Raw genomic sequence first — 26768 nt, 5'->3', positions numbered from 1 at the left:
ATTTGCATTGATTAAAATGATTAAGATATTGATGAAGTTTGAAAACAACTTCTTTTTCTTGAAATGACAATTATATTGATGGAGTTCTATGGTTGTTTCTCTTTTTTCTTTGTTTTACTTGAAATGATAATGATATTGATGGAGTAAGACAATAACTTTTATTTAAACAAAATTGATGCAATCAGGATAAATTTACCGTCTAATCAAGATTGATTTAAATTTAAAGCAGGTTTTATCTTATCCCTTCTTATGTATTTTAGTTTTTTTATTTCAAATTTCAACTACTAACCATAAAAAAATATGTCCACAAGTTATACATCAATTTGTAAAATTGTCGAAATATATCCATCCCTTCAAACCCCAATTCTTCCACTTATACGTGTGAGTTTCCATCGATTATTATTGAGTAAACCACCAAAGTTGTCCTTGTCTTTGTAAGTTATTATCAAACTAGTCTATGACTCTATTAATATTTTAAATTAGTCCTTGTGTTTGTCAAAAGTTTCTCGATTAGGTTTCTGTCTTCATGTTTTTGTCACATGATGAGGGATCTAATGGAGAAAGTTTTGACAAAGACAATAACTGATTTGAAATGTTAATAGAGTTGGAGACTAAGTTGATGATGACTTACAAAGACAGTGACTAATATGATGGATTACTCGATTATTATCATTTCGTCTATCGATATATATATATATATATATATATATATATATATATATATATATATATATTTATTTTTGAATTTTAGACAAAAAAAGGGTAAAAAAGAAAAAGAAAAAATGGGTATGAATAGGGACTAAAAAGTAATTAACGTTAACAACAATGTTCACATTGCACTTTCCTTTTATCTTCTTCTTCGTGATCAATAACACAAATTCTCTCAGCAAAAGAACCCTTTCTTTGTGTTCTGTTCCTCTTCTCTTCATTCTCCGCGCTTCTTCTTCGTTTACGTAAGTTCTTTTTCTCTCTACCTTCTTCTGTTCTTAGGGTTTTGTGATCATTGAATATTTTTCTTTAATTTCAATTCAATCTATAATCATCTTAATCTTAATTATTCATTCATCTTGTAATATTGAGACCAGAAATTTACTACGGTTTTATCCATGTTCATGTCTCTGAAATTTTCTAGTTATTTATTTGATTTTTACGGCAACATCATATGCTATTGGTTGGGATAATTTGACAATATGCATGTTCATGTTACTGGAATTTTCTAGTTGTTGGTATTTGTTAGGTTTATTGTTTTTTTCTTTTTTTTTGGTTATGTTGGATGTTCATTTTGTAACCCACTCATTTTGTCTCAATCTCTCCACAAACCCTAAAACTGTTAAAAAATTGTAAGTGTATCTCTGATTCTTCATCTCTTTTGCTTCTGAAAAAAATTCATTTTGAAACGTTTTCCAACAATATTACTGCTACTGCTGTTTTCCACCTTTACATCTCAGAAAAAAATTCAACAATCTTGAAACGTTTTGCTTCACTGCGTGCAAGTTACTATGAGCTTTTAGTGGATTTCGTGTGTATGTAGATAATTTTATTTTGGTTGGGATAATAAATTTGATTTGCTTTGAGAGTAGATTTGATGGAGGGTAGTCACATCATTATATGTAGAGGAAGACCTATACTTCAATGAATTTAAGAGAATAATTAGTAGTCTCCTCACTGATCACAATTGATGATGCAACTGAGATAGTTTTATGTTGAAATTATTGGTGTGTTTTTATCCTGAGATGATTCTATTTTCTTAAGCTCAAACTATGTCAATTGTGTAGCGCAAACGTGTTGGAATATTATGATTTTAAGAATTTGTGTAGCGCAAACAAGTAAATTAGTTTATGTTAGACTTCTCATTAAGGAACCATACAAGAGGGGTCGAAACTGTCAAAACCGACTTTGGTTAGTTACTGCAGGGTCAAAACTGACTTTGGTCGGTTACTGCAGTTCTGTGCATAGTATGTAATTATTTTGTTAATTAATCATGTTGTTAGTCATGTGTGTGTTGTATTCAGAATAAATAGGAATAGGAAGGCAGAAAGGATTACAAAGGAGTTATTGAGTGGTTGTTTTGGCGTGACAGAACCAAGCTTTTGAAACTTTTTGTAGAATTGCCTTGTTCTTTTATTTCTGTTCAATGTGCAAGTGTGTTTGTGTGCATTCTGCCTCTGTTTGAGAGTAATTCTCTAGAGTATTCAACAATTATTCAATTGTTATTCAGTTATATACTATTGGTAGCAGTTTCTATCAGTTTATTCTTTATTTATCCATCAGCAGATATGTACATTTTACATAATGAAGTTTGAAAATAGGTTTAAGACTAGTTGTGAATGAAAGCAGTTTCAAAGCATGTGACTAATGCCAAACACCCCGGTTTCGAGGGGAAAATCAGGACCAGTTTTAAAATCCAGTCTATAGAATAGGTTTCAGTATGGATATTGTTTGATTTTTCATTAAAACCAAACCATGGATGACCCTACTTTTTTGTTTCAGAAACAGTACTCCTTGTATGAAACATGCCATTCTTACCCTTCAAATCATCATTACCACTACCAACATTGCTTTGTAATGGAAACCTGAATGAAACAGCCCTTCTAGATGAATCAGCCACATCACCATTTTTCTTATCTTTTTTCCCTCTGAGCCTAATCTTTGATATAGAAAAACTCTCCTTTCTTCTCCTTCCAATACCAGCACCCTCACTAGTAATACCTTTAACAACATCCTCAGCTCTAGCTGAATAAAAGCTTGCAAATTTGAAATCTCTTCTAGATTCACAATCACATTCTGACATTGCAATCCTGTGACCTGGAATCAAAGGCAAAACATTCTTCTTCTTCTTACTCAACTGCTGCTTCATTGGAGTTCTAATTGGTACCTGCAATGATGAAGTTTCATCCATAATATAAGCAAATGATCCCATTGAAAAACACCTTCTGTTATCCACATTGTTGCTGCTACTTCCTTCCCCTCCACCAGCAACATTCCTATACTTTCCAAGCTTAACAATAATAACTTTCTCCACACCATCTCCTCCAACTTCTACTTTTGGATCAGGAATGTTTTCAACCAAAGCCAAATCACCTCCGAATTCACCGTATCCGCAACAACCAAGATGAGAATTTGCTGTCCTAACTGAACTAGTCCTACCAACAACACTACCTGTAGAAATTGCAGCCTCTCTTTCTGGAACTTGGTGTAGAAAAATTACATGCCTTTTACTGGTTTAGCTGATGTGGTGGTCAAAACTTCTTAGTTTTCTGATTTAATATGTTGGCTTTTGTTGTTAATTACTAACAATATTAACATTTTCCGTTATTTGAGCCGCTCAGTTGCTTTGATTGATTTGCAAAACCTTAATTTAAGCTCTGATTTACGTTACAAAGTTTCCACCTCTTTCAGTTTATATTTCTGTCCAAATTATTTGATTTAAAGCATACTTTGATGATGTGTAGGAGTGAAGTTTGTGGTGCCCGTTTTATCTAATAAAGATGAACGCCATCCAAGTTGCTGCAAGTAATCCTGCAATTTATGTCAGGAAAAACTATCAGCCACACCATTTTCTTTCTACACCAAAGGGATTGTCAATGAATGCCAACCCTCTCTCTAGGACCTTCCTAATCCCAAGAGCAAAACTTTCATCTGGCTTATATTGTGTTAGGCAGAGCGCGACCACTGCCCCAGTATTAAAGGTTTATCCAAGTAACCTAACACAATCTGTGCCTGTTTTGAAATCTCAAAAACCTCGACATGTTTGTTTAGCTGGTGGAAAAGGAATGATGGACAACAGTGAGGTAATACACTTCCGTTTGAGTTAAACTATGATTGTATTTTGCCTTTATCAATTGCTATATATTATTGTTATAAATGCTTAATTTTTCTTTACACGCTCTTTTAGAAAGCATGTTAAGATTTCTTCATTAAAGCTACCTGTTGGCTTTTAGCCAAATTTGTGCTGCCTCGTTCTGGAATAGCATGGACGTCGTTAAACTATATTTGTTGATTGATATTTTGGTTTAACATTGATAATTAGGACTCCCAACGGAAATCTCTTGAGGAAGCCATGAAAAGTTTACAAGAAAAAATTCAAAAGGGAGAATACAGTGGGGGAAGTGGGTCCAAGCCACCAGGCGGACGAGGTCGTGGTGGCGGTGGTGGCAACTCTGATGGATCAGAGGAAGGAAGCACTGGTGGGATGTCAGATGAGACCGCTCAAATAGTTTTCGCAACAATTGGCTTTATGTTTGTGGTACGCTCTCTTGAACTGTGTTTCATGTAGTACCTAATTGCTTCCTTACTCACTTAATCTACTCATTAGTCATAATTTATCCTCGTCAAAAAATAAGGAAAAATTGATTATGTCTTCTACTTATAAAAATTGATCACATATCTACTTACTCACTTATGCATTTACAATAAACATTCATATTCCAACGCTTGGTTATATAGGATCACTTTAGAAATTATTATCAAGGTTGAATGATGTATGTGCCATGTCTAATATGATCGCATCATACATGTTTTGCAGTACATTTACGTCATCAATGGTGTGGAACTTACAAAGCTAGCTAGGGACTTCATCAAGTATCTGCTTGGTGGAACTCAGAGTGTTCGATTAAAGCGGGCATCCTACAAATGTTCACGATTTTATAAGAAGATTACTGGGCAAAATGAAGTTGATGAGGATGGGTTGGAAACAGGTCCATTACGATGGAACATCGCTGATTTTTACCGAGATGTCCTTAGGAATTACATGAAACCAAATTCAAACGAGTAAAGACTAGTAGCAGCTCTAGATGCTCACATTTCTGAACCTGATGAATAGGTGCATTTGTAATTTGTTGCTTATTTCAGGAAAATTTACATTAATTTAATCAAATTTTCTTTTAAGATGGTTACGAAAATTTCTTTTTATGTGGTTACAAAGTTTTCAATACAAACTTATATCCAGTACACATTGAGCTTAAAAGTTAGAAGCCTTTGTTTGATGTAATTGGTGGCAATTACATCGATTTTTATCGAGGTCAGTGTTAATTACACTAAATATTTGTTATTTAAAAAATTACAATGACATTCTTTACTTACTTTTTTCTTCCAAGTATCGTAACGTATTGTTCAAGACATAAGATGTCCTTGCAACTTCATGTATGGATTTAATACCGTTTCTCTTGCATATACAAATCAGAGGCCAAATAAGAGGTAAAAACTTGTGTTTTTACATTGTATCTATCGTTCTAAACTTGATCAATCCGACATGTTTTGATGAATACTAAACAGAAGATGTTAGTGCCACCACCAACATATTGGTAACTTTTGTTATATAAAGAGGACAGAACAAAGGATGACTTTAAGGACCTAGTTTCCCAGCAGTAGGGATAACTATGACCCCGTTTGGATTGGCTTATTTTGAGCTTATGTGGGTTTATCTACTCCCATAAGCCTTTTTAAAGGTGTTTGGGTAAATAAATAAAAATAGCTTATCATAGTTTCATAAACTGCTTATGCTATATTTTAATAAGCCTAAATTTTCAGCTTACCCTCTGGCTTAACAAGGAGCTTATGAATTTATGTAACCTTCGATTCTCTCTGGATCCACTTTTTCAAAACATATATTTTAATTATAATTTTTTTTGAAGGAATATTTTAATTATAATGTTAGTTATCTTCATCGGTGCATCAGTAACAAAATTGCTATATACTTATCTTACTAAAGTAACAAACGTAACTAAGATTATTTTTTTTAAGAAGATTTTTATTATTTTTTTTGTTACGTAACAAAATAAAACTGAATAAAAAAATAAATTTAACTTGTCTTTTTTGGGTAACAAACTGCACACCAATATCAATATATATGATATGTTTATTTACAGCTCTAATGTTAATTTTGTCTTATATGAATATTGATATTTTTTTTAAGGACAAATATTGATTATACTATACATATATAGTATAATCAATATGTTATAATATTGTTTTTTTACGCCTTGATTAATTTTATCAAAAAAAATCTTGATAATTGTGGTTCAATCCTTTGATTTTTTTGTTAAATTAAAAATATTTAAAATTTCGATAATTGCTTATGTAATGTCACATCCAAACACTTCAATTTATGTAAGTACTTTTTAGTGTACATATCCAAACATAAATAGCTTATCAAGTATGAGAGCTTATGATATAAGCTCTAATGTTATAAGCACTAATGCTATAAGCATCTATATAAGCTGTTTATCCAAACGAGACCTATGTATTGTTTTATAAGTGATTCCACTATACAAAGTAAGATTGTGGACTGTCTCATAGACTAATAATCCGCAACGGTGTGATTGTGTGACTCAATTAATGCAATCCATTTTCTTCTGCGGTATATTAAAATAGTACGCAAAGGAAGATAATTTGAAGTTCAGTCGCAAGATGAGTAAAGTATAACCAAGATTGTTATAGCCAGAATTCAAAGTTAGGTTCTTCCGGACCATTTGAACTCAATTTATTTAGTTTGAAAAGTAACAAATTGATTGATTTTAAAGTACATGCACCGTAAATCAGTTATACACCGACATCTAATGAGAATCCATTGTTTTGCCACATCGTCAACTCTCATAAGTGTATTTTTTCAAGTGACCAAATAGTGATTTTTTGATTGAATCCTAAGAAACCTAAGAAACCAAGTTTACAAGATGTTAGGAGAAAAGGGTTGTTGAAGAAAGTGAAAGTAAGTGATTTTTCATTATTCTAGTTATTCTAGTTGATGTTATTGTTGCTGTTGTTAGTAAGTGATGTTTGAGAAGTTTCTTCAATGGTTTGTAACATAGAAACTTGTCTCTGTTGGGAGTTAATTCAACTTAGCTTAGTCAAAGTAACATGATTGCCCCTTACATAAGTAATGTAAAATTAGAGTTTATGAGATTGCTTGCAGCGCAAGTAACATATTGATAGAACTTCATAATTCTGTTTTTACAATTGGAAGTTAGTTAGAGTAGTTTGTTACTCTTTGTGAGAACTTTTAGCTTTACATGAGATGTCTAAATATTTGATCCATAATAAGAAGGCAAATTCTATGGTACATCTAACATTTTGAGTGTACCAGTACACCAAAGCATTAAATTAATAATTAAATTAGTTGTTTTTTTTGAAGAAAAAAGAATTATTTTCTATCATTGACAATTATAATAATTAAATCTTATTTACCAAAAGCGTTAATGAAATAAAATTTACGTTTTTGAATTTTTATTGCGCTCATAACGAAGAATATTGATTATTTTTTATGAGAAAAATGTTAAAAATTTAATATAATTCTTATAAACAATGAAATTATATTTTTTTTCTCATGAGATAGTGTTTTCTAAAATATAAACATTGACAAATAACTACTTATTTTATAAAATAATTGTTAATTTATAAATTTATGTAGTAGAAGTTCCCTAGAAATAATTTTGTATACAAATTTCAAATATTCATTTTCGAGGAAGTTGGTCCCATTTTATTCCAAGACCAATGGAAATAATTTTGTGTTCAAGACCAAAAGCTATTGAATCAAAAACAATTGTCTTTTACATTTATTAAAAAAAATTATAAACTAATAAAAATTGTTGAAAAAATATATTCAACGAAATATTATCTTTCAAAAGAATAATTTTTATATTCACTATAACTAAATTCTCCAAAAGAATATATATATCTTTGGGTAGCAGAATTGATGAATCAGTACTAGTAGTACTAGACATTGACATCACCCAAAATTCATAAATCAAATTTCAATATTTGTTTTTCCTCTACATCAAGATCAATTGAACAAAATCATACATCACCACGATAAAGTTTTCGAACCACATACCGTTAACATTTTTCTCTCATGCATATCAAACTTTCTACCTACACAATAATTTAGACATCTCATTTTCTTCTTATTATCCTTTATTTGACATTCATTGATAAAGTTGATAGAAAATTATAAAAATTTTGTCATGTGAAGAATTGCACCAAGACAACTTTCAACGCCCTTGACACACAAAGACAATATTAATTCTTTTTCTTCTTTATTTCAACTGTGAAGAACTGCACTTTTCATTGAATTTTTCTCTATAATATTACATATTGAAAGATACTTCTATGCATGATTAGCTAAACATTTTTTTTAGATTAAATATATGTTACGATAATATTCGACATTGATCCCTAAAACAATATCTAAAAATGTGTTTTCATAGTCCATGTAGCTATCTCGGTCAACTTAAGTCCTCTTGTTTACATGTTTGGTTAGTCATCGGTGTCACCTGATGATCAATTACTATTATGGCATTTGTAGTAAAAATGGGATGCACTTGACAAATTGGTTGGTATGACGGAGGGAGGGAGAGGGAGGCAGAAAGGGAGAGAGAGAGAGTAGGTCATTTCAGTTTACCTTTGAATTGTTTTAGGTAACTACAAACTATGATACAATATTAATTGATTACTTGATTTTAATACCTTTAAACAAATAGCTACGCCAATGTTTTGGTCGGGTCGTGAACTCTCTACAATGATTATTGTCCTCTAATGCCTCATTGAAGCCCTTAACACTCAAAAGTTTAAGAACCTCAAAGTAAGTAACAACTATCATCAGTTTATGTCTAATCTAATCAATAGTAGAACAATTAACATAAGCTCAGTCAACAAAGTTAGGGTTATTAACTGAATAAAATAACAAAGTAATCAACATAAATTCATAGACTAATTTAAAGTTACATAATTGAACAATTACAGAGAAGTTCCTCTTTAATGACCTAACCTAGAGAGGTGTAGCTCATGATGTCTAAACACATATTAACACATGTGAATAAACAAACATAAAAAAATATATATATATCACTGGTGGATGAGTCCAACGGTCCAGAAGTGCTCCAATCTCTCCACAACCGCCTAAATTGCACTTTCGTTGTTTACTCTCATCAAGATGTGTTCTTTCATTGACCTAGGTGCCTCAAATTTATAGGCTAACGATTACCTAAATTTTAGGGGAAGCTGGCTCGCAGTCTGAGATTAGGCAGTGAGCTTCCCTTTGGCTTGTTGTTCCATTCGCGCGATGCGGGGCTTATAGCCCTCGATGCGAGATAGACAATAGCAAACACCTTGTTTTTGAATAGTATCTCGCGATGCGGGTCTCATAGCTCGCAATGCAAAATTGACAGTAATAGACTCCTTGGCTTCTTCACATCTTGCTCCATTTCTTCTCATCAGAACGTCCATAACGATTATACCCCAAACATCATCGGTGATAAACTTGTAAAAAACATAGCAAAATTACAAAGTTGTCTGGTTTGGGTGGATTTCATTGGCTTCGAGGTTTTTTCCCTTCTTTTGTCCTTTCATGACTTTCTGAACTATTTCTTTATCTCCATTTTATAAGATGATTCAAGTATCTTATAACTCATCACTCTTTATCCCCATTTTACCCCTCCAATCTTAATTGAAAAAATAAATAAATTCAATGCACACTTTTTTATGTTATTTCATACTTATGAGTTACTTCAAAGATTGATAAGTTAGAAGAATGCTCCAACGAAGCCAAACTATGTAGCCGGTAGCTAACATGGGTTTAATGAGAGCCACAACACAAATGAAGTAGCAGTTCACATTTTATTTTTATGATGCGACTTATTGATCTAATGGTAAAAAAGATACTTGTGCATGATGCAAGACTATCTTATTTATAAAAATTAGACAAAGTCTAGAAAATATATCTTTATCTCCAGTAAAAAGAAAAAGTCACTTTACCCCTTATACATTTCACTTTCACCCCTTCACTTCACAATTCACAAAATATTTTTCCTCTCTCTCTCTACTATCTTCCTTGGAGCCTCTCCCTTCTTGTCTCTTTTCATCATACTCGGTTTTTATTTAAGAATTAATAGTCACCTAGTAACAACAAACTTTGTATAGCTTTCTCTATATTTTAATTTTCTTCCACTACAAGTGCATTCTGATATAACCATTGTTTTGCATTCAGATAATCCCAAGCTTAAGGTCAGACCGTGCATTCAGATAATCACAACAAAAGCCATAAAAACATTTCAAGACTTTGACTACCCACAAGCAGAGAACTAGACTCAAACAAATAAACCAAATAAATGAGACTGATTTGAATACAAAACTCAAACAAAAAGAGGAGAGACGAACAACAAAAAGACACTTCTCATAAATATATATTTTTTCGTCTGATGATCTTACAAGTTACAACAAACTTGTGAGGTACCAAATCAAATCTCAAAGTTGCTTTACAACTCTTTGCAAACAGAGAAGCCACCAGACTCACATATTCCAAATAAGTCAAACCAAAAGAAAATAACCAAGACTCACGGATTCCAAAATAATGGCTTATAGGTACCATTATCAAACAAAATGTAAACCCGTTCAATAATATCCAAATTAGTGGCTTTGAAACAACAATAACCTCTTTGATAGAAAACAAACAAATGCCATTAGAGTTCAACATATCACCGAAACAAACAAAAAATGGTGTCGAATAACTCTACACCAATAGCAACTCAAAATTCAAATTAAGACCAACCGACTGAATCAAAAGTTTACCAACTAATAAAATTAGCGTAACCTAGGAAGAAGAAACAAACCGGAATTGTAACGTGCAAACTGAATCGATCATCAAATACCAAACCAAATATATTCTCAAACTTTTGAGATTCGATAGCAGAAGTGACAAGTGGTTCAAGGCGGATCAAACCATGCTTTCGATACCATGTTAACAATATAGATAATCAGAGAGGAAGAGAGAATATTATAAATCGGCTGGTGTTTCATATGATTAACAATAACTTGACATTACAAAAGGTTACTACAAAATATGTATAAAACCTAGTGGACTCTAAACTAACAGACCCAATAACACATCCCGACTCTAAACTAACAGACCCGATATTTTATCATCTAACAGTTACTATGATGATATACATTTGAATTGGTCAGCAATTTCAAACTTCAAATAAAGTTCTACCTAAGAAAATTTAATTTTGAATGAATTAATTCTATAAAATTATAGCATTTTCGAACTAATAGACACCTCTGCTGATCAATTATAACATTTTTTTTTACTTAAGGCAGTAATGATAGTTAAAAATGCAAATTCATAATAGATAAAAGATTAGATGTGCTAAGTCGTGTGATCTCACCAAGACCACCAGTTGAGCATTCCAATATTTCTCTGCGAAAATTGGTAAACATTTTTGACATATTTTTTTAATAATATATTTATTTGTTGTTTGATTTTTTTTTTGTTGGGTCAAGTATTTGTTGTTTGATTTATTGGTCTTCAAACATAGAAATAGTTTGTTATTATTACATGAACAAACAGCACCAAAAATTGATATAAAAACGAACTAGCTTAAAGCTAAGTTTGATAAGTATAAAGTTAAAAATCTATGCAATTTAGTGCAACAAATACCAGCATAATTACAAACCATCAATCTTTCCCTTAACATAATCTTGCAAAAAAATTAATTTGACCCTATGCTCATTTGGCAATTAAGGACATAGAGCCAGCCCTGCCAGAAGAGATAAATTGCACCCTAGTTGCAGCCAAGAGATCCACAAGAGCCATATATATTAATATTCCTGCTGATGCTGTATTAAATATCCCCTTTTTTTTATTTTTTTATCAAAGCAATAAAATATAAAAGCATGAGAGGTCTGAACCAATACAACAGAGACACATAGTGTAAAACCTATGAAAAGAGAAACCGGATCTATCCTAAGAAAGGGAATGACCTAAGGAACGAGGTGTCAAAGACAACTAATAAACAGAAAAGCTAGTCAAAAGTATGACCATTCTTGGCCAAATAACGACTGAAAGACTACTCCCTCTAAGAAAATTTGAACAAAAGTATTGGTATTCTCAGATATTCTGTTGCAATTGAATCAACTATTCTGCATCTGTCAAGGCGGCTTTGGAGGTACCCTTCTGAACACGAGTCCTCATTCTGGCTCAGTTAAAACTAAAAAGCTTCACTTTATTCACCTGTTTCTTCTTCTTTCCCTCTGCCTTAGTTGGACTATTATCATCATAACTATTAGTTTTCGCTATTCCTATTCAAATGCCAATTGGAGTAGTTAGAGAAAAGAAAACCCCCATGACTGCAACTGATATATTTCTGAAGTTCGCCTGCAAAAATTGCATTTTTCAAATATCAACAACCAATAAAAAAAGTAGGATTTTTTTTCTAATTTACACACCAACATGAATAGTTAAGTTTTGTTTACTATTCTTTCAATTTTACATCATTGAAACATGATATATACTAATTTATATTGCTCTAAGCAGTGTCGTATTAAAATCATATTGGCTTGGTGCAAACTATATATATTTTATTATTATTATTATTATCATCATTATCATTATTATTATTATCATGGTCCAATCCCACTATTACCAAGTATTGACCTTAATTAAATTTCCCTCTGACTTCATTTCTTCTTTGTAGCAACCTCTTTCAACTTTCTCTTATTTTCACAACGTGCTCTCATTTGTAAGTTGTATATGTCCTCTATTTTCACATCTATATTTGTTCCTTTTCTATCTCATTTTGATTTCCAGTTCTCATTATATTCATTTTCTTTTTGTTTTCATCTCTCACAAAAAATTAGAAGTTAGAAAAATTCTCCAATCAAAGAAAATTGTAGCTGATAGCAAACATGCTTTTCACAAATGATACAGCAGTAAATTTTTTTTTAATGGAATATACTATTTTATTTATTTAATATTTATGATATATTATACAAACAAATAAAGTACCTGTGTTTAGGCAGCTTCCAAGGCCGATGCCTTCAAGAAGCATCAACATGAACCCAAATTCTATAATCTTTCGCGACGTTACACAATTTTCTTATTATATTAGTTGCTTTTTGACTGCACAATGTGTTTGATCAGAGTCATAAACAACAATTCATACACTTCGATCAAACACATTGTGCATTTCAAAAAGCATCTCATTTTAAGAGTACAAGCAAACAACCAAACATTTAAGGAAAAATCAGCAAAATAATAGGGGATGAAAGTAAAGCAACCAGGTTCCTCAAGTAACGTAACTTATTGCCTTATGAGGGTGAGATGTAAATATATAACAGAGTACTGATGCTATATATGTTATATCAATAAAAGTAGAAAAAGAAAACAAGAGATGCATGACATAACTGTGCCTTCCTATGAAAGTGAGCAAAAGTAACAAAAGAATGTGGGAGCAATAACAAAATTGTACAACTACTACGTAGATAGAGTGTGAAAGAGAAATAAGAAAAGTGTGATCATTATTGAGAGAGGTAAAATCACAGGTTTTGTTGCTATGTCAAGCAAGCATTATTTTCAACTACATGTGTTCCATTGGAATTTAGTTAAAAAAAAAAAAAGAACCATGCCAGAGGTATAGTTAATTAATTATCAACCATAAGATCCCCACAGAGCTATAAAATGAATGGAAATTTACGGTAATTTCTTTCAAAAATCAAAACTTTAAGTAATAATGTACAAATTTCAAAACTACATTTTTGTAGCGAGTAAAATTATGGATTTAGGAAAATCATTGTATTTTTGTCTTAGATTAGTAGGCTATCTAACGAGGAAAAAAAATAACATTAGTAGAAAAAATTAACAACAATTAATTATACATAAAATATTGATGAGTTGGAAAAATCATGAATATGATATGAACTGAGCTATTAGCATATATGTTTTATGATTTTTTTTGGTATATATAGTATCCAATTAGGAAGGAATAACAATCGTATCTACTTACTTTTTTTTACTTTGCTTGCTTTAATATTGAGTTTTTTTTTTTTGTTAAAAAGTTTGTTATGGAGTTAGAATTTTTATGTTAATCGGTGTTCTATTATAAATATATATGTCATTTATGTGTCACTTACATATTTGTTAAAGTCAATTTAAATTTTTCATAGACTGATACGAGGTCTACATACTTTTTCGAGTTTATGTAAACTTGTGAGTCTGACAACCTTGATTAATACGAAATAAAAAAAATAGTCTTCCACTATACACAAGTATCATTTCTACCGTAGAAATAAAAAGTCACATCATAACCCATTTAATTTGTACATGATGACATTTTTCTTTAATGCACTATAGAACTTATCTATTTTCTAAGTTGTTGTGATATGTACCATTTTTAAGAAAACAGGTGTTCAAGACAAAAAACACAGAATAATATGGACAAAGATACACAACTAATAAAGCACACAATAACAAGCTATTGTATACAAATTTCAAATATTTATTTTCGAGTGAGTTGGTCCCATTTTATTCAAGGACCAATAGAAATAATTTTGTGTTCAAAACCAAAAGCTATTGAATCAAACACAATTGTGTTTTACATTTATTAAAAAAATTATAAACTAATAATATATATATATATATATATATAGAAAAACTAATAAAAATTGTTGAAAAAATTAGCTTCTACTTTTAAGAGACCACGTTTGTCATAGTTGAAATTAGTTTATAATTTTTATTCACTAAAACTAAATATTCCAAAAGAATTATCTTTCATCGAAAATAAAATAATAAGAAAAAAAAGAGAAAATATCTTTGGTACTCATCATCACCAACAAAATATTAGTTGGGTACCCATATGAGGTGGACATGGAACTTGAATTGATGAATGGAGAAGAGGACAATTTGGGTTTGAAATAGGGAGAAGAGGATATTCCCTTTTCAAAACCCTAATCAAAAACCAAATTTTGAGATTATCAACTATTTTCCTTAACCGAGATCGAGTACTAAAGAGAGAGATGATCAGGGTTTGAAAAGGATAAAACCAATAGTAATGAGCTACATTATTATTATTACTGATCAACAACATAGTAATGAGCTACATTATTATTATTATTACTCTGGATGAGATACAAGCGATGATCAACAACATAGGCAGACAATTAATTATTTGTCCTTTAACCGTATTGGAAAAACACATACGACATAATGCATTAACTAGGGTTACACATAGAAAAGCAAATTTCCCATTTTGAGTAATTTCCACTACAAAAGGGAAAGCAAAAAAAAGATGTCAAACAAATAAAAGTAATGTGAAAAAAGTAATGCATATTGAGTTAATATATATGTGTAGTTTTTTTTCTCTTTCTTAACTCATACTATACATGTGTGTAGTGTTAATTGATTTTCAATATGTAACAAAAGTTTTGGACATGTGTTACTCATTTCCCACGTTCAAATTCATTCAATTCAATTCACCTTTCGATAAATATTCTTTCTCCCCACACCTACATATATAACCCTAGAGAGTTATGCACTAACCAATTTCTTGTGCATATATAATTTAAATATTGTGTTGTCCAATATGTATATGTATCTATTTCTCATTGTTTCTAATTACATTTGTGTAGCTAACATTTTCTCATAAGAAAGAGGGCTTTATTGGTTGAGTTCATTATTGGTATCATCACTATGAAGCGAAATTGCTATTTGGATCACTTTCATCCTTCAAGGTAAGGGATTTCAATTTAACATTTGTTGCATTTATGATACTGTTAAAAATTGAATTAAATAACGAAAAAAGCTAAAAAAAATTTTTTTACAAGAGCTAAATATGAAAACCATTAATTACCTTAATTTTGTCATTAATTATTTTTTATTCAAATAATAATATTTGAGTTGTTTTTCTTGCATTAATTTTTAGTCCTTTAATTTATGTGTGCAAACTTTGTAGGAATGAGGTGTTGAATGCAAACAAGCAACTTGTTGCTACTCCTAATAATAGACAACACATGTTTGATGCAAGTGAATTTCAGGTAATATTAATATTCGTAATATCTACTTATGACAATTCTTCATTTCTGTGTTTTAGAAAGCTTTGAATTTAATAATTAATTTTCCTTATTATTTGGCTATATGCTTTGGATAATTGCTTGTGGAACAAAAAAAAATCCACACAAATGCGTTTCTACTTTTTGTATTAGAAGAAGTAACCGTTGAAACTAATTGCAGATTAATTAGAGTGATAATATTGTTGGCAAGTCAAGAAATGGAAGAAAAAAATGGTAGCAAGAGATCAACTCCAACATTGTCTCTTTCATTGCAACCTCAAGTATTATTAATGCATGCTTCACAAGGATTTTCCATAAAGCGATCTCTTCTCAGTTTCCTTCAGAAGAGAAAGAAAAGGTGTCCAAAAGTCACATCTCTATTGTAATTCATAACAACACAAATTAGGGCAAATAAGAATTTATAATTATTTATAGTATAATTTTCAATGTCCATAAATATTCCACCAATCTTGATATTCATAGTATTATATCTAAGTTGAGTCCATTTGAAAATTGATGTAAAGATTTGACTAATCATGTATGAAGTGTTGCAAACTTACTAATAAAGTACCAATAACAAACATACAATTTTTTAATTCACTATCATATATAGAATCTATCAAAAATAATTCACTATCTCAAGTTAATAGAAATGGAGAGTACTATTTGCAGATAGATAAACATAAACAAGAAAAAAAAAATAATGGTGATAGAATTCATTATCTACTGCCTTCATTTGAAGATAGTGAATTTTTCTTATACGTTTACAATTTGTTTGTACTGTCATGGTATATCACCAAAAGAAAAAGATATTGTCATTGTATTTTTCTACAGCCCACAAACATACACTCAGGACCGTATGTTCGACGAATGACAATTAAGATCGCTTAAGATTTATCGAATTCAACAACACATAAGTTCGAGTACAAAGATGTCATTAGCTTATTACTACGCGCAAGAGTGCACACATGTTGAAATTATTACGGTTTTTATTATAACACAAAGAAAGAGGGGGTTCACCCTCCTTAAACTTTAAGGCAAACACTAAAAAAAGGCATAAAAGCAATGATCGACAAACCCACATGTCTCTAATCAAATACTTCATGTTTTCGGGCCTCATGCTTGGGGTATATGTATCGGTGTGGATTTTCAAGCAAGTGTGTAGCCTACTTACTGAACACCGAGAATACTTGAACCACTTCATCCTTTCAGGTCTCATGCTTGGAAGACTCGGTGCCGGGTGGATTTTTAACTATGACTCGACCCCTAATCCATATAGACGTTGAAGCTCATATCCGAGTAACCCGGTCCATTAAGCTAAGCCCAACTTGGATCTAACCATGACTATATATATACATTATCTATGAGGCCGTAGAAGTTTCAATACAAAACCCTAATCCCATCCACCTCTCTAAACCTTAGGTGGCTAAACCTAAATACACACCCTGCAAATTCTAGCTAGGAAAAATTGGTTTCAGTTAAAAATATACACCCAAAAAATTATTAAAAAGTTGTAATATATTGGAAATGTTTTTATTCAATAATAAAAATGGTGTTTTCAAACAGATATATAACATTGAAACACAAAACAGAAATACAACATAATCTTTATCTAACTAGTAAAAGAAAACATATAGTCCTTGTCTAACATTTTCTTTTGGACGTGTAACCTGTATCAACATTCGGTTGAAACAACCTAAATTGTAATCTACTTCAAATATTCAAGTGCAAAACTAGGGCACTCCATAATCAAGTACACATAAATAATTGAAATATTACAATTATAAGATACTAAAGAAATATTGAAGTTAGTTATCGGCCCTTTCCTTCAAAAAAAATTGAAGTTAGTTAGTTATTGGCCCTTGAGTTTAACATCAGTAAACTCAGAGGTCGATAACCAATTTCAATCTTTGAATCGATATTACTTCGCCCATCTTTTTCTTCCTTGAGTTTTTCTACACATTTAAATTCACCTCTCGAACATTCATTAAAAATAGTCATCAAATCTGCCACAATTTCTTTTGTGATGCCATTTAATGCATATTCGACATGAATAGGCAGGGGATATAATATGTTTCTAAGTATCCATTCTACATAAGGTTCAGAAATCAACTTCGGTGATATCTTCAAGCATATCGTGGGGGTTTGGTCCGCAATCAACCCACAACTTCTCCATAACCAAATCAACCCCTTCTCTAAACTCGTTTAGAGATTGTCCTTGCAAACGACCTCCAGAATCGTTGATATCATAAGATGTACATACTTGTTTTTGTATTAGTCGACGAGCTAGGGTAAGACTGACTTCTTTTATTAATTCAACAGAGGTGAAATCACCGGTGTTACATTCTTCATACATAGCCCATACTAGTTCACAGAGCCGCTTAACACTATCATCAAGAGAACCGATAATTCCAACGAAACGAAACATTCTTTGTGGAAGTGTAATTTTTGCAGAAGCAAGCCTAAGTGATTCTTCTTTGGATTCAATGAACCAAGAAAATATACTATGACAAAGTTCATCAACTTTGCGCGAGGAGTGAATGCCACCACGCTCTTTCTTGATGAAACTTTGAATCTCCCACCAAGAATTTATAACCAATTGAATCCCTTCCTTGAATACTTTCATTTCTTCAGAAACTTCTACTTTCATTTCACTTGAAACTTTCATCTTCGAAAATAACGACGGAATGATTCACGGTGTGGAAGGAGAACAACGAAATGAGTTAAGATTTCAGATTTTGCGATTTGGAAATAGGGAACATGGACTTGGTCTGCCTAACATATCGACTTACCCATAAAGCCTCAAGTCACTATGTAACATACTTGAGTGGCCAGTAAATTTTGAGAACTAAATTTAGACAAACATATAAAAATACACATTATTTGATTATTTAAAAAATACATTTTATTTAGTTTTCTTCTCTTTCAACATTTTTTATTTTGAGTGTGTCCAAATTTTGCGATAGAAATATGGTGACAACACAAGAGTTTGTCATGTAACACTCTTTCCACGTCGCCACATTTTGACAAACTTACATAGTTAGTTCATCAATCAAACGGTTAAACTATTCGTAGCTCAAGTTCAACATATTTATTTGACGAACGTAATTTTAAACTCAAGTCCAGTTCATTGTCAGTCTTGAGGGATTGTTAATATAGAACCACTAGTTTTTTTTTTTTGAATGAGTTTTATAGCAAAGCTGTGGATTTGAGTATTTTTAGCCATTATTTATTTATAATTGGTTAATGCACTCCTTCTAACTACAAATTCTAAAATAGGTGGGGTGCACATTAGCAGTTGGTAGTAGAAATTTACAAACGTGCACCAACTCAGTTTTAAAAAGAGTGTGTTATCAATTTCATTTTTTAAAAAGTTAAACTAGTCCAATGAAATTGACAAATCAAACTTTGAAAAGGCCACACTTCAGGGCCTCCAGTCAAAACCACCTGATCAACCATCTAAGTGGATCAAACCTGCTAAAATGACCCTTTAGATAAACTGGGTCTATTTGGCATTCCCTAATTTTATTGTTACATGTGTGATTCAATTCAAAATACATGTTATCTTACAAGGCAACGAATTCCAAGGCATGTGTTATTTGAGTGAACCTTTTAACATTATATAAATAGTATTCTTCAAACACAACTTCCATATGACTCCTATTTTATTATTTTCTCAAAGATAATAACAACAATTGATCTTGCAGTTTTATTTAATTTCCTAAGTAAAAAAAAACACAAGTTTTACAGAGAAATAAGGATCACTAGATGAGGGAGGAGATCGACTATGACTTCATTTCCTTTCAATGTCACCCCTATTCCTTAAGAGAAAGTAACTCATTGAAAAAACACAAGTTGCATTTTCATCAATATTATTGTTGTGCAAAAACAGCATCTAGTTAAAAAAATTGAGAATAGGATAATTTCCTCCTTTATTTAAAAAAAATAGTGTCAACGTTCCCCTTAATGAGTTGCCTTGGGTAGTACATAAACTGAATATATAAGCATCAATATTTTTTTTTATATGTCTATGTGATTAATTAATCTTAAATTCGTTTATTATTTTTTTAGGATTCTCTTGATCAATAAATAGAGGATAAGGGAGGAGTAATCCAAGCTATTTTTTTTTCCAGAGAAATCAACAAGCAAGCAGCTCAATGACGTAATGTTTGAATTGAGACTGTTGTTTTCATCTTGGCCGGTTCAATACATATCGAGGCTTGAATCCAATGCAAGTCTTTTTGATATCTCAAGATTATCCACTGGAAATTCCTAAACTAGGTTGCTAACATTAGGAATGAAAAAGAGAGAGATTTCCTCAGTTTATTTATGTTCCATTATTGGAGGAAACAACTCAAAACATCAAATATAAAAGGTTTCACAATCATCTAAACATACATATTATACACTCTCCCTCACACTCAAATCCAAAAATTACATTCAATCATGAAAGTTCACTTGGTTGTGAAGAACTTAAACAAACAATGACACCACACCATATACAACTCTGGTACGTATATCGACATCATAAATAACAATGAAAGTGATTCAAAGTAACTATATATGTCGGTGTCATACTGGAATTTAATCCTGACACATTTTAGATATTAGACATATCTTCAATCAACAGTGTTGCGCTACATATTGATTCACCGGATATGTTTACAAAAAGAACAAAGAAAACACTAAAAGGGAAGGTGATTAAGGTCTTATATGGCATCTAGGGCTTGTAGGACATCATCCTTTAAATCTTCATAGCCTTCAACTCCAAAGCAGAAACGGACGGTGTTATCATAAATTCTATATTTTTCCCTTTCTTTCCTTGGAAGATCCCTATAGCAAAATAAAAAAAGAAAATATTAAAATATACATATTTCCTCTATAATGGATAAAGTTAAATCATACATTTGAAAAAGATTCAATCAAATACCAATAAGACATGATTGCTGGCTGATTCACAACACTCTCAACACCACCAAAGGATGGAGCAATGTATGGGATTTTCAATGAATCAACAAACTTTATCGTCCTCATTATATCTCCATCAATCTGCATGATTAGAAACATCATAATCCAAATTTACTAAATAATAATAACACCAAAAACATAATTTAAATGAAAAACATAATTTACTTCAAATATAAAAGTAGTTTATCGGTTTAATGACTATACACTGACAATTTAAAACCTTTTTTTTACACAATCGTCAAATTCGATGATCGTGTGAAAGAATGTTTTAAATTGTCAGTGTATAGTCATTCAACGGATGAACTATTACTCACTTTAGAAAGAAAAAAAAAATGCAAATCAAGGTAAAAGAACAAACCATACATCAAAACAGACAACACCTCCAAAACCAGTCATTTGCCTCTTGGCGAGGGCATATTCGGGATGACTTGGCAAGCCGGGATAGTAGACTCGTGTCACCTATCAATAACATCGAAAATAGTCATCGTCGATGAATTGCATTATATCTTGAACATCATTGTTGAAGATATAAACTAGACATTGTCTATATCAATGCCAAGATACCTTAGGATGTGTCTCTAAAAGTTGGGCCATCTTCATTGCTGTTGAATTTTGATGTTGTACACGAAGATGCAAGGTTTTCATACCTCTAATGACTAGGTATGCAGAATTCTGTTATCATAAACATGTAGCAACATGTCAACATAGTAACTAAAAATATGTATAATTTCTCATAAAAAAATTAAGTCAAAACATGTTTAATTCAAAGGTGAAGGGAACAATCATGTAGAAATGTGTACCGGGCTAAGAGTGCCACCCAAAATGAAATGGAAACTACGAACTTGTGAAATCAACTTCTCTGAACCACTTATGCAACCAGCAAGGACCTAAAACAATATTAGAAGAAAAAAAATGTTATTTATCATAAATATTATGGATAAATAAAAGAGAAATATATGCTACTAATAAAACACATTTTATTTCTTTCAACAAGAAAAAAAAACACATTTCAGTTACTATTCATTTTTGCACCTTGATGCCACTCCAGTTGGATTACAACACAGATCCAATTGGAGTGTGGCATATCGATTGAAATTTTAAAAATCAATGAGGGCAATTTTGTCATTGTATTTAAATTTATAATAACAGATTGAAATTTTAACAATCAATAAGGTCAATTTTGTCATTGTATTTAAATTTATAATAGTCAATCTCTCCTCTCCTCCAAAAAAACTTCAACCGATTGGACCACCAGTGTGGAGGCTTATGGTCCATAAGTTGAAGTCAATGCGCTTAAACTCCCCATCAATTATAAAACCCTTGGTTTTCTTTGTTCCTACGTGGGATTTCTTAAAATTGAACAAGAGTAAAATAAAATTAAAACTATTATTTTGGAGAAAGACCAAGAGGTTGTTTCCTTGAGGCTCTTTTAAATAATTAAAACTAGAATGATTTTGATTAAAAATTGTAGTTTTTACCATTCCATTGAATGCTATGCCTATCAATTGATAATATAAACTAGTTTATGCTTAAGAAGAAAAATTGTACAAATCTTACTTCATCATATTACCACTTCATAATATTGTTTTCCAAAAATATGCAAATGACTTACATCATGATGTCCAGCAATGTATTTTGTTGCAGAGTTCACTACAAGATCAGCTCCAAGGGAAAGTGCTTTTTGGTTAATAGGTGTAGAAAATGTACCATCAATGCAAACCAAAGCTCCTTTTCTATGACAAAGCTCTGAAACTAGCTTAATATCAACACATCTTTGGAATGGATTGGTTGGAGTTTCAGTAAAGAAGAGTGAAACCTATATATGTTTATTATATGAATTAATATTTTGCATTAGTTATAAAGAAACAAAAGGAAAACTTTACAAAAAAACAAATTACTTTAATACGGGCCGTCCCGTTTAACCCGTGGTCCATGTAGGGCCGGATTCGGGTAGTATATTTCAAGCTCGATTTCAACCGAGTTTGTTGGCCCGACCCAATAAAGCCCAAAGCCCGTTAAGGTCGGTCCTAAATAGACCGGATAGCACGTTTTAACAACTCTACTATATAATTCTCACTTTGTTATTTTCCAATGCAGCTTCCAATGCATCAACATCAGCAGGATCAATTATGGTGGCCTGCTCAATGAAGTGAAATTTTTTAATGTGACTTTAACTAGACAAATTGCAACTACAAGGAGCATAATATTGAATTTCATCTCTAATAAACTTTTTTATACTCTATATTTGTTATACTATGTTGTTTATAAAGAGTGAAAATTAAAAAAAAAAAATTGAGTGTAGGACTTGCTTAATTTATTATAATCCTGTTCTAAAAGTGATTCTATTTTGAATTTAAATAAAATAAACGAGTAAACCACCAAATAACTTTATAGGAAACTTTCAAATAGGTTTTTGTGATTATGAAAATTTCAAAATGGTCTCCGACTCTATCAAATTTTACTCATATTAGTTTGCATGCGAGTATATTAGAGGTTATATTGATAGTAAGTTATTAAATATAATGACTAACTTGACAATTTAATATAATCAAGGACCTTTTTGAAATGTTCATAATCTAAAAGATCTTTTTGAGAGTATCATACAAAGTCATGGACTAATTTGATGATTTACTCTAAAATAAATTCTTCTTAAGTAAATTTTGAACTAAATATAGTTAATCTCTTTGAAAATTCATCATCATTTCTACTTTGCATTTGTTATACAAAATTCTCTTTATTTATAAACTATACTACCATGTTTTATAAACATGTTAGTTTGAAGTCTAGTTTTATTTATGTTTCTCATGATAGTGTTGTTCATCAATAGTAAATTACCATTTTCTACATGAAATTGATTAATATACTTAGATATATTATATAGTTCATGGGGGAGCACCCTAAACTTTTCCAAAATATAAATATAAATACAATCAATTCAAGTATCAAACTATAAAATATATGATATAATTATACCGTGATTCCCATTTTTGGAAGCATATTGGCAATGAATATTCTAGTCCTTCTATAGCAATCAGTAGTGGTAACAATATGTCCCCCAGCTGGAACTAGTGCCAAGAACATGACAGAGCTAGTACACATCCCAGATGCAAGGAATAGAGTTGATTCAGCACCCTCCAATGCACTGATTTTAGATTAAAAAAAAAAAAAAAGATTTGTAACATGAATATATTTATAATATATAAAATCACATTGGTGAAAATATAATCAATTATAAATTTGTGCTAATTTTATTTTTTTTTTTTGGAAAATCATATTTGGGCTAACCTATTTACAATATCATTGCAAAATAATATTTCTATCAGAACTATTTTACATATTATCCGATCACAAGAAGATGTGTAAAAATCAAAGTTGAATTTTTTTTACCCAAGTTAAAATGGTTATATTAGCAATAATAATTGTGTCATGTAAAGCTTGGATGGTCAAAAGACTCCAAATACATCTGATATGTTGAGACACAAATTAGAACCTACAATATCCTCTTTTTAAAACTCCGTGAATAGACGTCACTTCTTAGTATTGTTTACTATAAAATTAGTTCATACTATGATAAGATGATAAAATGTATAGATGTCTATTAAAAATTTATGAAGGTCGTCCATATATAGTTGTTAAACGTTTATTTTGAATGATAAATTCCTAGGTTCAATATGAGAAACGAAGTTCTTTCTTTTACATAAAGAACATCTAAATATCTATGGAGGCCGAAATCAAAAACAAACCTCATCTTCTCTTCTAAAACTGCTGTTGTTGGATTTCCATATCGCCCATATTCATAACTAAATTGTCTTTTCTCCTGGTAAAAAGTTAAAAGAACCACAAATTGATATACAAATTCATTTGGAATAGCCAAATGAAATGAGTAAGAAACTGCAAAACTATTAGCACCTCACTTTTCTAACGTGTTAGTTTTAGACCGGATATAATAATGACTTGATTGTGGGAGTTAGAGAATGCAATGATAAGAAGGTCAATTGTTCGATCCTCATCAACCTCAACAAAACAAACAATACTAACATTCACCCTTTATGAAAATTGTTGGGTTGAACTAAATTTAGCACCTAAACCAACTCAAAAGAGATTCTTTTGTTAGAAAGTATACATCTTGAGACCCAAAATTAATGTGTTTTTTTAGAATTCTACTCCCTATGTGAATTTGGAGGTGGGGAAAGTAACTCCCACTCAATTTTTTTAAGGGTCCTACTCAAAACTTTAGTTGTTCATAATGGGCCCACACAATATTATTTTGAAACAGGCTCATTGGATAATGGTACCCCCTGATTGGAGGTTTAGAGATAGGCTACAAGCAATAATTTTTTAACACTATCTCTAACATTCATTTTTTCTATTTGATAAAACTCATGGAAATCTCACCGATTTATATGAAATCATTTTCAAAGTTTGAGACTCACGTGATTTTTATCCAACAAAAGAGTGAGTTTTATCCGATAAAAGAACAAGTGTTACAGAGAATGTTGAAAAGATAGTGTTCATAAGACTACTGCGAGAATTATGTTGATGTTGATAACTAATGATTGAGAGAAGAATACCTTCCAATCAATGAGATCAGCAGTTTTCTTAAAAAAGTAGACTGAAGTGTTGACCACAGGGGTGGTGATTGCATCTGTGACTATGCCTCGACCTAATCTTTCAGCTGCATTAACTCAAAACCAATATTATAAATCGCTTTACAATATCAATGAAACATTTATGTTACTTACTTTTTCTACCAAAAATCAATTGCGTCTATAGGAAATAACAAGGACCAAAGAGCATTACAACTGTTTCTAACACACTTAATTGGTTGAAAACCAAATTGGTCCAACAAATCATGTGAATTCCACATAAATTTAATGTGATTCTAAAAAATTCTAGTTTAATCAGTAAAAAAGTGTATTACATAGTGTATTGTTAGCATTTTTTTTTAAATCAAACATATCTTCTGCATGCAACTATAGAGATTAATCTATTTGAGTTGATTAAGATTCTTTTAACAATTGACATTTATTAATGAATGTTTTTTCATGCGCACCCGTCTGAGATCTATTGTTAGCACTTTAATTGTAAGGCTGAGTTTGATTTCATCCACTTTAACTTCTATTTAACGTAATAAAATAAAAAACTTTCTTTGAATAATTTATTTGAAAATCATAAAATGTTATAAGGAACTAATTATAATGCGTAATTTAAAATATTCATAAACCTTCCACATGAATTCAACGTGATCACAAATATTTTTTTGGATAGAAAAATAAAAGAGAGACAAATTATAGTACCAGCGTGAACGGTTTTTGATCCATCACATTTCAAAAACGAGTAAGGACTATCAATCTCCAAAGCACCATTTGATTCCGCCGGCGATGGCTGAGAAACAGTTGAGTCGGTATTTGGCCACAATGATGCCGTAATTCTAACCACTCGAATGCTCCGTCTCTCTCCAATGCTGACATGGTGTTGTAACTTCAACGTCATTAAATGATAAGACGAAGAAAGGTGGCGAAACGGCGTCGTGGCCAATGCAATGTTGTGGCAGCTGCTTCTAGCTGAAATATCAAAAGCATTCATTATGGTTTGTCTCTGTTTTTCTTTGTAGGTGTGTTTGATGAATTTGGCAGTTGGTGATGCCACTATGTTGTTATATAAATAACAAATGGTAGAGAAATGACAAAGATTTTCCTATTTGGTAATCCAATCATGTCTGGTCACTTTCTTAAAATTTCTATCCATTAGGTATTTTATGTAATTTGAGGCGCGTTGGATACTAAATATATGATTGCAGTGCCAATCTGAAAAATTATAATCAGAAAAACCTGTGTTTTAGCCTAAACACACCATCATCAGGATAACATTTTGATTTCATCTATTACCTTCTTAATTTCTAGCGTAATCACCCTAAACATTATTCCATTTCAGTTTGTCCAAATGCACCATGTATCTTGATGCCAAATATATCATTTACGTGTAGA

The 26768-nt window shown here is 31.2% G+C and overlaps 4 protein-coding genes across 4 annotated transcripts; 1 reads left to right on the top strand and 3 right to left on the bottom strand.

Moving 5' to 3' along the window:
• Positions 1 to 810: 810 nt before the first annotated feature.
• LOC11412298 (uncharacterized) lies at positions 811 to 4966 on the top strand. Its single transcript, XM_003618489.4, is given in 6 exon segments — positions 811 to 953; positions 3453 to 3791; positions 4031 to 4246; positions 4526 to 4675; positions 4677 to 4697; positions 4699 to 4966. Coding segments are annotated over 5 exon segments (714 nt in total). The 5' UTR covers positions 811 to 953; positions 3453 to 3488; the 3' UTR covers positions 4723 to 4966.
• LOC25495312 (RING-H2 finger protein ATL13) lies at positions 2474 to 3306 on the bottom strand. Its single transcript, XM_013595522.2, has 2 exons — positions 3296 to 3306; positions 2474 to 3179 (listed from the first exon to the last, which is right to left on the bottom strand). Exons 1-2 carry the CDS (start codon positions 3304 to 3306, stop codon positions 2474 to 2476), a joined length of 717 nt encoding a protein of 238 aa, XP_013450976.2.
• A 12948-nt stretch (positions 4967 to 17914) lies between the features above and the next one.
• On the bottom strand, positions 17915 to 18481 carry LOC11427681 (uncharacterized). The gene has a single exon (XM_003618487.1). The coding sequence runs from the start codon at positions 18479 to 18481 to the stop codon at positions 17915 to 17917; it is 567 nt and encodes a 188-aa protein (XP_003618535.1).
• Positions 18482 to 20126: 1645 nt separating this feature from the next.
• Positions 20127 to 26421, bottom strand: LOC11427680 (cystathionine gamma-synthase 1, chloroplastic). The gene is made up of 11 exons (XM_003618486.4): positions 26079 to 26421; positions 25353 to 25456; positions 24525 to 24598; positions 23755 to 23923; positions 22859 to 22918; positions 22394 to 22597; positions 21582 to 21668; positions 21346 to 21453; positions 21145 to 21240; positions 20744 to 20862; positions 20127 to 20646 (listed from the first exon to the last, which is right to left on the bottom strand). The coding sequence occupies exons 1-11, from the start codon at positions 26365 to 26367 to the stop codon at positions 20523 to 20525; spliced, it is 1434 nt and encodes a 477-aa protein (XP_003618534.1). The 5' UTR covers positions 26368 to 26421; the 3' UTR covers positions 20127 to 20522.
• Positions 26422 to 26768: the final 347 nt, after the last annotated feature.

This window comes from Medicago truncatula, chromosome 6 (genome assembly GCF_003473485.1).
Source record: "Medicago truncatula cultivar Jemalong A17 chromosome 6, MtrunA17r5.0-ANR, whole genome shotgun sequence".
In the NCBI taxonomy this organism is placed as follows: Eukaryota; Viridiplantae; Streptophyta; class Magnoliopsida; order Fabales; family Fabaceae; genus Medicago; species Medicago truncatula.
The sequence above is the reverse complement of the archived record's forward strand: the minus strand, read 5'-3'. Positions and strand labels throughout refer to the sequence as shown.

Excerpts from the sequence above, each read along its gene's own strand:
- LOC11427680 (XM_003618486.4), bottom strand. The coding sequence starts at position 26,367 with ATGAATGCTTTTGATATTTCAGCTAGAAGCAGCTGCCACAACATTGCA. Across the intron at positions 25,457-26,078 it reads ATCAAAAACCGTTCACGCTG|CTGAAAGATTAGGTCGAGGC; the intron begins GTACTATAATTT and ends GAGTTAATGCAG. Across the intron at positions 24,599-25,352 it reads CTGATCTCATTGATTGGAAG|GAGAAAAGACAATTTAGTTA; the intron begins GTATTCTTCTCT and ends ACTTTTTACCAG.
- LOC11427681 (XM_003618487.1), bottom strand. The coding sequence starts at position 18,481 with ATGAAAGTTTCAAGTGAAATGAAAGTAGAAGTTTCTGAAGAAATGAAA.